Source organism: Microplitis demolitor, chromosome 3 (assembly GCF_026212275.2).
Source record: "Microplitis demolitor isolate Queensland-Clemson2020A chromosome 3, iyMicDemo2.1a, whole genome shotgun sequence".
NCBI classification, from domain to species: Eukaryota; Metazoa; Arthropoda; class Insecta; order Hymenoptera; family Braconidae; genus Microplitis; species Microplitis demolitor.
This window is the reverse complement of record NC_068547.1, coordinates 9867747-9882730: the sequence shown is the minus strand read 5'-3', so window position 1 is coordinate 9882730 and position 14984 is coordinate 9867747. Positions and strand designations below refer to the sequence as shown.

At 29.6% G+C, this 14984-nt stretch overlaps 1 protein-coding gene across 1 annotated transcript; it reads right to left on the bottom strand.

Moving 5' to 3' along the window:
* Positions 1 to 1952: 1952 nt before the first annotated feature.
* On the bottom strand, positions 1953 to 13603 carry LOC103568620 (homeobox protein Hox-D3). The gene is made up of 2 exons (XM_008545556.2): positions 12456 to 13603; positions 1953 to 4183 (listed from the first exon to the last, which is right to left on the bottom strand). The coding sequence occupies exons 1-2, from the start codon at positions 13042 to 13044 to the stop codon at positions 3264 to 3266; spliced, it is 1509 nt and encodes a 502-aa protein (XP_008543778.1). The 5' UTR covers positions 13045 to 13603; the 3' UTR covers positions 1953 to 3263.
* Positions 13604 to 14984: the final 1381 nt, after the last annotated feature.

The window sequence follows — 14984 nt, the reverse complement described above, 5'->3', positions numbered from 1 at the left end:
GTCTGGGTTCGAATCCCAGTTCGGGCTATATATATTTTTCTCAATTTATCTGTAAATTGTCTTATTCACTATATTTAAAAATTGGTTATTAGCTCAAAACTCATACATCGTCCGATAGTAAGATCTGTAGTTAAAAATTATTTAATAACTGTTTTTATTATTAAAGCGAATATATACTTTGTATATGAGTATAGAGACTTCAATTTGACTTAGTTGGCGTAAGTCAGTACTAAGTGACAACTTTGTCAAAAGCAAGTCAAAACCAAGTATGTTTTCATATCTTAAAAGATGTTTTTCATGATACCAGCATCGAAACTTGAAGTTTCAGTGTCTCTACAGCCCTTCTAAACAAGATAATTTCACGCCGATACTGCAAACAACTGCTAGCGAATTCGTAATTTAAAAATACCTTCATACAGCAGGTAGAAACATGCGTGTTTCTTCCCTTGGGAAGCAACACAATTGTTTCTGCCCGGTGTCAATTATACTTAATGTTCATTTGCAGCCTTATTACTCTCATTTATTTACTTGTCACTTCAGTTTGCTCATTTAATTTTTTAAGTGACAGTTTTAATTAACCAAATAAAATTGCTAAAAAATGAGTGAAAATAATATTTTTGTCTTATTTACTATTTCATACGTGTCTGTAAATCACATCTTTCTCATTCTCCAACAGTTCTCCGAATTCAAAAATTCAGAAATTCAAAATTAACTTGTTTCTTACTGGCTGCTGACACTGAATCTTGAAGTTTCCTAGTAAAAATGAAAACGAGGCGCTAGCTATCATAAAAACGAGGCACTGGCTAGCACTTGGCCAGTTTCGCTTGAGATTATTTAAATCCAAAATGGCGGCTTTTTAAATGTCTCTGGCGGTTTCAATGTTTTAGGTTATAGATTTTAATATTCAAAATAATTAATACGACTATAAAATCAAATAAATAACTTAATAATGATAAATTCATTAATGCTTATGATTAATGTAAATAAATTAAACCAATCAAAACTAATTACTTGATGAAATTAACATAAATTTATATAATAAAAATACTATTTAATTAATTAATAAATTCAAAATGCAAAGTAAAAATTCAATAAACTGTTTTTTATTATAAAGTTTATAATTTTTTACAAACGTACTGAAATCCTTGGAAAAAAATAAATATTTTTCAAATTTTTAAATTAAATTAAATTTCATCAGTATCCGGCATTTTTTCCGTTTTAAAAGACACATCAAATTTATTTAAAAATGTTGTTGCTGATATAGATAACTCTGGGAGTACTCCAAACTGTAAATTTTTCAATAACTGAGTTAAGTGATAATCCGCAATATTTGTTTTAATTGCCCACAATCGAAGTTCTCCAATAGTGTCAAGTCTTTTCTCCATTTTCAAATATTAATTTTCAAACTATGTTATTTATTAAACTACTATATTATAATCATAATAAATTATAAATAAACTCATTTATGTGAAATTTATTTAATTATGTAGTTCTTATTATGTTTTATTACACTGCTTAGAAATGTTTAATAATGAACGAGAGGTTAATCAGTGTTTTTTGTAAACATAAATATACATTGACGTAGACAATACATAGGTGTATGCTATGCCCATTTTTTAATTATAGGTGGCGCACAATCTCTAGAACTGCCTCTAAACTACTTCATTTATTGAAAGAAGAATTTAAACTTGACTTGTTTTTGTCTTGCTAGACTTGCTTTAATTTTAATTTTTAAAATTACGTCAAAATCAAGTTATTTTTTTTGACCCCGAAGTTCTCTGCTAGCTGGTTTACGTCTATCATAAATTCTAGACAATTATATAGGAAAAAAAAAGGTACGAAAAAAATTACAGTGAATGGATATTTTTTCTTTTTTAAATCTCATAATATATTTCCGAAAACGATTATTAACAGATTTTTTTTTTTTTTTTTTTTTTTACTGAAAAGAAATGATAAAATTTTTGCATGATACAATAATTGATAAAAAATTTTCAGACACAATAAATACCTTAACAGTAAAAAAATTCAATTCAATAATATTCCATTTTTAATATCAAATAATAATATCTCTTACAATATCTTACAATACTTATGAATAACTAAAACTTAATAGTGTTTCTTAGAAAATATTAAGAAAACTTATTCTTTAAGTAGGGAAAGGGGGAGGGGGCAGTCCCTGCCGGGAGTTAGATTCCCAGATTTCCACACGGAGAAAAAAATATCGTGACCAGCACGATATAGTATACAGGTTGTTATGTTCTACTGTTATTCCTGGAAGCGTAACATACTATTCAGAAAAATATAAAAAAAAATTTTCTTTGAAATATTCCTAGCGAATCAGAATTACGATCAATTACCGTATATTTACCGAAAAATACCGTATTTTATTGGGCATTTTCCGCATTTTACGGTAATTTGTGGTGAATTACGCTAATTTATGGTAAAAATATGGAAGTCGACGGTAAAGCTGTGGTCATTTACCGTAAAAATATGTTAGCTTACGGTGAAAACACAGTAACTTACAATAGAATATGGTAAATTACAGTCTTTTAACGCGATTTGTGCTATTTTTACCGTAACATACTCTCTAAATCTAAAATAGTGACTTTTCACTGTTTTACAGTTATAAGTATACCAAGTGGTATACTTATAACTGTGAAACAGTGTATATACACTACTTGTCAGTGGTTTTCACTGTTTCAGATTTAGAGAGTAGTGAAGTATTTCACTGCTTCCCTGTAAAATGCCTTAATTTTGCATTAAGTCTGCACGTTTATGGTGAAATACCGCAATGTTACCGCACTTTTACAGAAAAATATTGCGCGATCGCTGTAAATGCACGGTGTATTGCCGTACGTTTATCGTAAAATACCATAACTACCGTAAAATGTCGTAATTTACCGCGAAATACAATAAAATATCATTCTCGCCAGAATTTTTTCAAATACCGTAAATTATGGTAAAAATACACACCTCGAACTCTCATGTATTTTGAATAATGAATTTACTTTTATTGACTATCGAGTTGCATATCGTTCTTACTTTACGTATAAAATAGTTCGAAAATTACCGTAATGAAAAAAAAACTAGTTCAATTCCATAGAGTTTTCAATTTTTATAATAAAAAATTGCTCTGTTAGCCAAAATATGTTAAGCTACTATTAAAATTAAATTGCTAACTTTTTATTAATTTATGGTTTTTTAAATCAATTTCTATTTACAATTCAAATAATGGAATAACAGGGTAAAAAAAAATACATTCACTACAAATTCGTTAAGTTGGTGGTTTCTAAGTCCGTATCACGAAGAGACTCATCAGTATTGATAGTTTTTTCAATATCCGTTGATTCCGAATGATGAGTATTTGACCATAATGGAAAATCAGGTGGTATCGATGAAGAATAATCTTGAAATCCATTAGTATTTTCAAGGAGATTTCCGTAGTTATTTCGGTGGTGGTAATTCATAGTTCCCGGGTGAGATGCAGAGTAATTATTATTTATGTAGGAGTTCGCTGAACCATACCATGCATATTCTTGGTATTGATAAATTTCTGTTCTTCCATAATCTTTAAAACACTCATTGCGTTCAACAGATGAATTTGACTTTGAAACTTGTTGCTCGTTATTTTGCTCACATAATTGTTGTGTTTGATAAATGACTCGATAATCTGGCACATCTATTGCGTTTGGTTTTTCAGTAATGCTAGGAAATACTTGCCGTCGATTATTGTAATTGACAAAGTCATTAAAACTCGAAATCCGGTCGTAACTTTGATGAACTGATGGTGTATACACTGGAGGAGACGTGTATAAATGATTCTCTGAATTAGAATAATACTCAAGTTTTTGATCATTTTGAGAAGGCAAAATATTTTGCAATGAAGTTGAAGATGAATGATCAATCAATTCTTGTTTCGTATCAGACTTCATTTCAATCTTGACTGATTTTATTGGGTTACCTTCAGGCTTTACTGAATTCTGCTCCTTTTTAAATTTCATTCGACGATTTTGAAACCATATTTTGATTTGTCTCTCTGTTAGTGACAAGGACGCTGCCATCTCAATCCGCCGTGGTCGACATAAGTAACGCCCACAAAGAAATTCTTTTTCAAGCTCAAATAATTGAGCACTTGAATATGCTGTTCTTGACCTTTTACCACTGCTTTGTTTGCGCTGATTCCCTAGAAATGAACAAAAATTTCGCAATCAAATAATTATATTTTGTAAGCTTAAATTTATCATGATGTGAAAAATGAGATATTATTCTTTAGGTAAATATCTTATCTTAAGTAGCTATTCATAAAACGTAAGAAAATTTTTAATAATGCAACCGAGTTTCATATAAATGCAAAAATACTGACATTAGGCTTTAATCCATAAAATTGTGGGAAGAAGATATTGCTCTGAATTAATAACTGACATCTCGTTTTAAAATTCAATAATAAAACTTTTTTTTTGGTTTTTAATTCTCATAACACACTAAGTTCTAAAAATATTTTGTGATAATTTTCTGTAAATAGAGGAAGGGAGGGGGAACTTAAGAGAAAGGGCTTATGTCCTCAGTAGTTCTCACTTGCTTTACTTCATTTAAGCCTCTTGCCATGGTTCTGGTCTCTAAAGTGTGGGAACCACTATGTACATTGTAAGAAATTTTTGGACTCAGTGTAGTGGACTTATGGGAAAATTGCAGTTTATTACGAAGCAATCCACCAAAAAATTAGATATTATAGATTCAACTATTCAAACATTGATATTTACATCATTCAAATAAATAAAGGTATTGTTTGGAATCATGGCTCCACCGGAATACATTTGCATTCCCATACAAAAAAAAAGAATCAGCCCATTACTGGGTCATGAATGGCTGCCAATTTTGAAGCATCGGCCAAAGATCGACTGAATATCCGATGATAACGATATGTCAAGCATAGTAGTTGCAAGCATTCGCCAATCGTGACAGTCAATCATCGAGCAATGTGAATTTTTCTTTTTTACACCGCCAAACGAGTAAATGTATAAATGTAAGGAAAGGGGGCGGGGCAAAATGGGCCCCCTAAAATTTCTGATGTCTTGAAATATTTGAGGGCAAATTGGGCCCACGAAAATTCTTAACATGAAAAGTGTTGGGACGGGGAGGGGTAAAATGGGTCACCGAGGCAAAATGGACCCCTTAAGAACAAAATTTTCGAATCCTCAGTTTTTTTTTTACTTGTTTTACTTTTTTTTAATCTCTGGCCACATTAAAAATAAAAAATAAAAAAATGTGGTCAAAATAGGCCCCCCTCCAAAATTTTGAATAATGTGAGTTTTTAAGCTTGTTTTGCTTTTTTTTTCTTCTGCTGACTTTTTGGTGTTAATTAGCTGTGTCTATTAAAATTAAAAAAGTCCTGAAAAGTTGGGTAAACGGGCGCCAACAAAACTCAATGTATGTTTCTCGTTTGTTTTATGTTTTGAAACTTTTTGCTATGTATTTACTATAAAAAAGAGTTGATAGTAATGATTTGGACCTTAAAATAACTAAATTTAAAGTTTTCTGTTCAAATACTACTCGATTAATTCAAAAAAATTGAATTTTCGCGCCAAAACATAATTTTTCAAATAATCCCCCCGTCAAAAAACCCCTTACCATAATTCTTTATTCAATTCTGTTAACAAGGGCATACAAAAGTATTTCTGAGCTCGAGAATGTATTCTCAACAATGATTTCGAGCTCAAGGAGCTTGAAAGCAGCGCAAAGTTTAGGGGCTGGCCTGCAGGGTCAACCGACAGATCGAATTTTTTTAGCGGAGTGATTGCGGAGTGACGCGGATTTTATTTCACTCCCAATTCACTCCGGTCCGGAGTTTTAACATTTAAATTAATTTATATTAATTAATACTAAACTGTTAAACAGTGTGTTTGTGTGCGAGTGTGTATGTTTGTGTGCGAGTGTGTCCGCATCTGTGCATGCATGTGTGCGCGTGTGCAAATGTGTGCGCTAGGGTATGTGTGTCGCGTCTGCAAATGTGTACATGTCGTGTGTGTGTGTGTGTGTGTTTGTGTGTGCTCGGGTGTGTGCTGATGTGTGCGTGTGCGCGATTGCGTGTGTCCCCCCGAATATGTGTGTGCGTGTGTGTGTATCAGTTGATCAGTCATGTACTACGCGAGTTTTTACTCCGATTTAATTTAGTGGAGTTATATTTTATTAATTAAATTTTTAAAACTCCTCTCTGGAGTGAATTTCACTTCGGAGGAATTAAATTAATAAAAAATTATCTACTCCGTGAAAACTCCTATTCGGAATGAATTTCAGTCCGAAAGAAGTGAATAATTAAAAATTCATTCACTCCGCATTCACTCTGCGAATTTTTTGCAGTGTATGATTACGATTATCATAAAACTTCCCGAACTGCTTTTTATTCTGATTCGGCTTGAATGTCATGTATTGATGAAATGAAAAAATATTCCAATTAACAATTAAACATTCTGATGCGATAATCAATAAATGTGTATCATTACATGAGTAATCCGAATATACTTAATGTATTTAATATACTTAATCAGAATATAATAGAAATAAATCATCATGTTCGGACAATTGCTGGCTGCCATTAATCAGCTGATAGTCTAACGTTATTGATGAGCCTTACTTACTGTGCCCGGCGATGGGCCATCCACACGGATAAAAAAGAACAGTGACTATTACTGGGCAGAACAGTAATCCAGTCAATTGAATCAATATAAGTATAGTAAAATATGCTTTCACTATACTTAATCTTTCGCCCAAACACCCTCATTGACTGTATTACTGTTCTGTGCAGCAATGGTTACTGTTTTATTTTCTTCGTGGCGAGGCCCGGTTTCCAAACCTTGGATGGGAAATTAACAGTCAGCAGGAATGTAAAAATACCCTCAAAAACCTACTTTTTAATTGTAGAAGAGATCCTTTTCGGATCTTCCTTGATAGATAAGGGGAACGAAACGATGAAAGGGATCAACTATAAGATTAAAATGGCTGCCATTGGCGTGTCATAAGACGCGTTTTCATTTGTTTCTCTATTCGCACTCAACTGGATAAACGGTACTATCTCTGTTGCACTTGTACATTAAATAGGAACTTTGTCCAAGCTTTTCTCGTAAACAAATGGAAGTTATCAAAAAATTCAAGTGCACTTCGTTAGTTCATAGAGTAAAGCATCGGGTCTGTGTCTTTATTTTGCGTTTAGGGCTTTTATTTCAGAGAAAAGCTGGGACAAAATTATCTGAAAACCGTTCTTAAGGATATTTTGACGTACGGTTATTTTCTTCGGAATATTTTGTCACGGTTATTTTGTCTAATCGTGTGTAATCACAGCACCGCTGATATAATAGTTCGTAAAAATCAGACATTTGTTAAATATAGTATAATACATGTCATTATCCGTCAAATATAATGTTCTTAGAACTTATTTCTGGTGCATACACGGAGAAAAATGTTGGCTCAAAACCTACTAATTTTTATTATGCTGTCTACTAAACTTGAAACAGGAAGGGAAGCATCCAAAAAATTATTATGCTCTCACGAAAAATTATTATGCCGCATCACAATTAATACAATGTATGAAAGTGATTGTTATTAAATCTTATCGATAAGTTTCTCATGCATAGTAAGTATTATGATACAGCATAATAATTTTTCGTATGAGCATAATAATTTTTTGGATGCTTCCCTTCCTGTTTCAAGTTTGGTCGATAGCATAATGAAAATTGGTAGGTTTCGAGCCAACATTTTTCTCCGTGTACTATGAGCACTTGCTGACGCTCGTGCGTGCGCACCTATGACTCGTGCTAAAAGCATTACGTTTTCCGTATAAAGACTCACCAAGTCCACTTGTTATGAAATGTACTAAATGTATAAGCAAGGAGAAACATAATTTTTTGTTTTTCTAATTTTTCTTTATTTTTATACGTGGTTCGAGTTCATAATAAATACTAAGCTATCAGACGATATTTTTGACTAACTATATGATTATGTACATGAATACATTTTGATTTTGGTTTTAACATTTTATGCAAGCATAAGAATTGAAATAAATTTATCAAACAGCATAAATATTGCATCGAACAAACTTTATAAATGAATAGGGTGTTGATTATCGATATAGATCAAAGTATTAGTTTATGATCGAATTCAATTAGTTGAAGCAAATGGAATATTTTTGTTATCTTTTAAAATGTTATTGATAACGCGTATGATCGGCGCAATTAAAAAAAAAAAAATAAAAGTAGATATTGACACAGAAAATAAAAAATAGAACATTAGTTTTCAATTTTTTTTCTTTAAATTATCAATGACAAAGATTAACTTAAAGATAGCAAGGGATTTTGTTTTTTTCTTGATTTTTCTATTAGAATATATCAATAAAAAATTCAATGCAAAATGTATAGATATGTATGTTTTGAATTATGTTAAGGGTATCCTTACTCCGTAAAATGTTAGGAGTGAATTCGGAATGATTACGGATTTTATTTGAATCCGAATTTATTTCGAGTTCCGAAAGTAAAAAAAAATCAATTCGCATGCGTAATGAATACAGAGGTTATCTTTTTAGCGGAGTGGTTTCGGAGTGGTCTGGATTTTCCCTAGATGTAAATTTCACTTTTAGGTGATTAAATAAATAAACAGTCATCTGCTCCGTATTCAATCCGAAAAATTTTTACAGCTCAACTAATTAATTAATAATTGATTTATAATTGTAATGAATGAAATTTATCAACATTAATAAATATGAAAATGTCATTTATTTATTTTTATTTTTCTGAAAATTCAATCATTTTTCCTTATAATATTTTATGTATATTTTAAAAATTCGTCTAAAAAAAGAAGTTATCGAACATTATTCTTTTGATTTATTACAAAATATTCTTTTAATTATCATTCAATACACGACGAATCTACAGTTAGATGTGTGTTCGCTCATTTCCCCGAGGGTATTAAGAATCAGTAATTCGTTGTTTTTTCTAATCTTATCACAAGTTTGCTTCGGGCATTTCAACGATTTCGACATTATCTAAGTAAGGTGTAAGAATTTAAAATCAGAACAATAGAAAATATTTTTTCGTTTCAAACACAAAATCATTAACATTTAAAAATCTATTAATTTTTAATATTCAATTAACATTACATATATATACAGCAAAAATGCAATGCTTTTACTTTTATGTAAGATCATTATTATTTTTAATGTTTTTTTTTTTTCATGAATAAATTGAAACATTTTTTTCTAAACTGTTAATGATCTTTAATTTGTTTTTTAATTCAGAAATTAATAAATGATTGCGGAGAAATGTTTAAAATGTTTTTACTTTAATAAACATTTTAACCAGATCAGTATTGGAGTCAATTATTAATTCAAAATAAAAAACTTTTTATGACTTTACACGACAATTAAACTTTCAACATAAAAAAATAAATCTAAGTATATAATACATTTAAAAATAGTTAAACCATTGTTAATTAAATTTATAACCAGAAATATTTAGTCGTATTGACTCAAATAGATTTAAATACTTTAAAATACATTTACATCAAATTTAATCACGTGAAGCTGATGAGTGCATGCTATTAAGTTTCATTATCGTCTGAATTTAGCGATTAAATTTTTCATTTCAATGTTTAATAAGTTACATTATTTCATAGAAATAATTACAGACTTACGATTTTTTATTAGCAATAATTTTTATTATCATTTATTTATTTCATTGTAATGTAATACTCTCTAAACATGAATTGGTGAAAATAAGTGCACGGAGAAAAAGATTTAGTAAAAATTACAATGTTATAGTAAAATTTACTAATAGATATGAATTAATACATTCTGTATTTTAAATATTAGGGGAGCCTGGGGCACGAAGGCCCACTTTAGCCGGTTTTTTCTTTTTGTGGCTTTTAACCATCAAATTCATTTATTTTCCGCCTATATCGGAAGAATCAGTCGAAATTTGGCAAAAAATAGAAAAAAATTTTTTTTTTTTCGGGGGCACGAAGGCCCCTTCCCCAAAAATTATCAACAAAGAATTTTTTTTTATTTCCCGTTAAGTTATGAGCTCTGTAATGTTTTTATCATATTTTAGGCCAATATGTGATAGTGGGGTAAAATTGACCCCTTGAAAAAAAAAAATTTTAATGAAAATTTTTTTTTTTTTTTTTTTTTCCATTTTCCGTCAAGTTATGACCTTTATGTTTTTTATGACGTTTTAGGCCAATATGTGATGTGTGAGGTAATATGGACTATTCAAAAAAAAAAAAATTGTCACGAAAAAATTAACTTGACGGAAAATAAAAGAAAAAAATTTTTTCGTTACATTTTTTTTTTTTCGAGTAGTCCATTTTGTCCCACATATCACATATTGACCTAAAATATAATAAAAACATTAAAGAGGTCATAACTTGACGGAAAATTAAAAAAAAATTTTTTACCTAATTTTTGAAGGGGGCCTTTGTGCCCCAGGTTCCCCTACAAAACATTTAGTAAAATTTACTGATTGGCAATTATTACATAAGAAAATATTAAAAATTACTATGCGTAAGTAATTTTTTACTAACACGATTATATTTTTTTACTATCGGTATAGTAAATTTTACTATGGATAGACAAAATTAAAACTTGGTGGGGATAGCATATATAAATATGTATTAGAAGTTCAAAAACCTTTGTTTAAAGGAGACATCGGGCCGTCAGACATATGAAAGGGCTCGCGTGCAGGAGATCAGTGTTCGAATCTCGGTTAAATCAAGTGATTTTTTAAAAATAAAAATGAACACCAACACCAGTGTAGATGACATAAATAAGAATATCAATCAATATGATAGCAATAATTTCAAAAAGTTAAAAGCTATTAAAAATTTAATTTTATTTATTTCCATTCTAATATAATAACATTTACTAAACGGGATAGTAAAATTCACTAAATATAACTAAAAATTAATATGCAATATAGTAGATTTATCATTACAAGTATATAAGAAAATACTAAATGAGTTGTAAAGTATACTTATCTGTCTCAAGACTACTATCTAAATTTAGTAATTATTCTCATATTTTTTAGTAAAATTTACTACATTCTTTTCTCTGTGTGAATATTTACTAATTTCAAGTGCAAACCGTACCACTAATTTGAAGAAGTGGTTCAGTTGGCACTCAGAATTAGTGAATATTGACTAATTTCACTTATTCATGTTTAGAGAGAAGAGTTAAATATAAATTTTTTTTGTTTGATTCTAATTTTGTTAAATTTAAGAATTTTTAATTTTCATATTCTATTTTTATTTCCAAGCAAAACTATCGAAACGTTTAAGGATTGAGAAAAAACTGCGCTGTTATGGACTGCAGATTTACAACAGAATATCGTGATTATTCAAGCTTGATGTAGAGAGGGTACTCAAGGAAATACTAAGTTTTTGGGTACTCAAATGCTTTAAATCTTTTTTTTCAATGATAGTCAGAGTAAATAAAAAAATTTTTTAATTTTTGCGGACAAAATGGGGTACTCCCGACAAAAGATGAAGAAAATATTTATAGAATTTAAATGAATTTGATTAAATTAAATTTTCTTACAAGTAATTTATATAAAGAAAAATTACATTTCACATAATTATTGGATGCAAAGGAAGAAAATAAAATTTAAATAGTTTTTGTCATAAATTGATTGTATTTTTAATTGTTCATGTTTTATTTTTCAAACATTGTTAATTATTAAAGATTAATTAAATGTCAAATTTGTAAATATTTTAATGTTGGTTATTAAAATACGTCTCAAGTTATTTGATACGGGGAGTTCGTTTCTTGTAAATTGATAAGAGACAAAAATCAAATTGATTTCATACTATTTTTTACAAAAATAAAATGCTTTGAAAACAGTACACGGAAAAAAATTTCCTGTTGCTGCAACAGGAGGCAGGCATGTTGCAGTAACAGGAAATTTTTTTCCGTGTAAAAACAAACTAAAATGATGCTCAATTATATTTACAAAAGAGATTTTGGAATGATTAAAAACACATTTCAAAAAATAAAAATTTTTCTAAAATTCTGGAGTAACTCCCCCCCCCCCCAGTTTTTCCCCTCTCTCCTCTACTAAGCATATATTTATTGAAAACTTCATGTTACCTCTTTCATGTTTTTATTTTTTTTATTTTTAAATGTCTTTGGTCTCAAATGAATATGGATAAAATAATTTTGAAACTAATAATAATGTATAAAATTTCTATGATGATTAGATACATTCAGATTTTCATACTTGTGTTCTAGTGAAATCAAACCGATAAATAACTTTTGCGATAAATGATTTATATTGTTTTTATGCATATATAATTAGTATAGGAATACAAATCAATGTGTTAATATATACATGAGAAGCTAATAAAATTATTTTTAATAGGAAACTGTAAATATTTTCGATAAATAAATATTTAGTTTCTAATTTCATGACTCTCACCTCTATTGACAGGCATCAGACGTTGATGATTAGATTGTGGAAATAATGGATGGCTTTGCACTTCTTGTTTCATTTGCCACCTTTTAATTCTAGATTGATTTTGCATGTCCTGCTGATGCTGATATTGCTGTGGCTGCTGATAATGTATATGATGACTGATACCCGAATGTTCATATTGTTCTGATGTTTGTTGTTGGTGTTGCTGGTATGATTGACCATCTTGGGAAAATATTCCCGAATTCAAAGCATCTTTTTCAAAAGTACTTTTCTCAACCGATGTCGTATTTTCTCGTCGATTATTTTCAAATGAAATGCCATTTGGATAACTAGAATACTCATGAGAGCTTGATTCTTGAGACCCAGATGATTCCGCGCTCTCAGGTGAAAAGGTATAAATAGGATTCGCTTCGGGATTATAATTTTGATTTATTGTCGTTCGAAATTCGTCTAACGTCATTTTATTTTCTTTAGTGACATTGTCTTTCCGTTTTGAACCGGTATCAAAAATTCTTTCAGACGCATTATTATCACATAAATTTCGAGATGAACCGTTCAAAGTTATATTGTCTGCTGACATCGTAAGAGTCATAGTATGCCAGTTTATAAGTCATCGAAAAACTACTTCAAGAATCTAGTGCAGAAGACTATCAGCTTAATGGATAATAAGGAGGCTATTGAAAAATAAGATCGATCTTAATTGAGGATTTTCCAGAGGAATTGTGATTATTTTTACGCCAATGTTCCAACACTACATTTCTGATAATATTAACATTATTACTGCCTTGTATAAAAAACGACTACAGGATAATATTGTTCTGTACAACAAAGTATCTATTTGCTTTCAGTAATTAATTTCATATGAAATTCAGATGGATTTCATTTTAGCACTATGTCCATTTTGTACACTCAAAATATCGATGAAAAATGTTTTACAAAAAGTTGATTATAACTAAAATTGATTCTCACACACTTTGATTTGAACACATAAAACAACTTTGTGGACTTCCATGTTCTGTTTGTACTCGAGAACGATGTATTACTGACAATACCAAGTTACAATAGAGTACTTTAAAGCATCTATCAGTTTTACTGCCGTTACACGTATCAGATTTTACTGTTGCCTCAAGCGATGCTCGTAAATTTTCTAGCAATACCGATATTATTTCATTCAATAAAAAATTATATAACATTTTTTGTTTGATTCTTAAAAATTATAGCAAAAAAATGTTAGCTGGTTTCTATTTCTTACTACACGGAGAAAAAATTAAAGGAACTGTTCCTAGTACGTTTATGAAATATCATCCCAAACCGTTATGGTAATGATTACTTGGGATTATGGGATATAGACCCATACTTTTTGGGAAGGTTCCAATCCTATAACCACATTGTAACAGTTCCTAATCGTATATGGTAATGGTTACCATAATATTATGGGTATGGTTACCATAATATTTAGAAATTATAATAATTTTTTTTTTGTAATAAGCGTTTTTTTGGTATATTTAATCTTTTTGTGAAACTATATTACAATAAAATATTATTTTTGGTCAGATAAAAATGAATTTGTAAATAATAATAATAATAAATAACTCCATAATAATTTACACTGCAAAATTCTATAGAAAAAAAAATTATTATAATTTCTGAATATTATGGTAACCATTCCCGTAATATTATGGTAACCATTCCCATAATATTATGGTAACCATTCCCATAATATTGTAGTAACCATTCCCATAATATTGTAGTAACCATTCCCATAATATTATGGTAACTATTCCCATAATATTATGGTAACTGTTCCTATAATATTATGGTAACGATTACCATAATATTATAGTAACAATTACCATAATTCCATAGGAACTATTCGGATACCGTATGGGAATTATATCCATAATTATAGGAATGGTTACCATAATATATATGGGTGCCGTTCCTATAATCAACATTTCAAAAAAACCAGTTACCATGCAGTATGGGAACCATTCCCACAATATATTGTAACTGTTACTATAATTTTCTCTCCGTGTATAAAGTTTTGTATAAGAAATTAGTTTGATAAACATATTCTTTAAACATTATGCAATAAAAATTCATTAATTAAATAAGATGGCACCACAAAATTGAAAACCATTCACAATTCTTTAACGAGTCTTTTATAAATTCGTACGTACGCGGGTGAAAATATTTTGCCGAAAATACGCCAAGAAGGCTTAATTCGGCCAAAATAACTCCGAAACCATATAATTTTGATTTACAGAAGCCTAAACTTGGCCAATAATTGAATCAGCCTTTTTTCGGCCATAGTATTTATTTATTTATTTTTTTTTTTTAATAAAATTATGGGATTTACAAAAATTTTATGCAACTTAAAATAGAACTTGAGAAATTTCTAAATTTTGGAACTGAAAAATATTTAAAAATTTCAGTTCCACGACATTTGCTCCCCCGACAATTGATCCCTGACAATTGGTTCCACTGTATGGTTTCAAAAGTGCGGTCGTATGGTGATGTGGCATATATTCT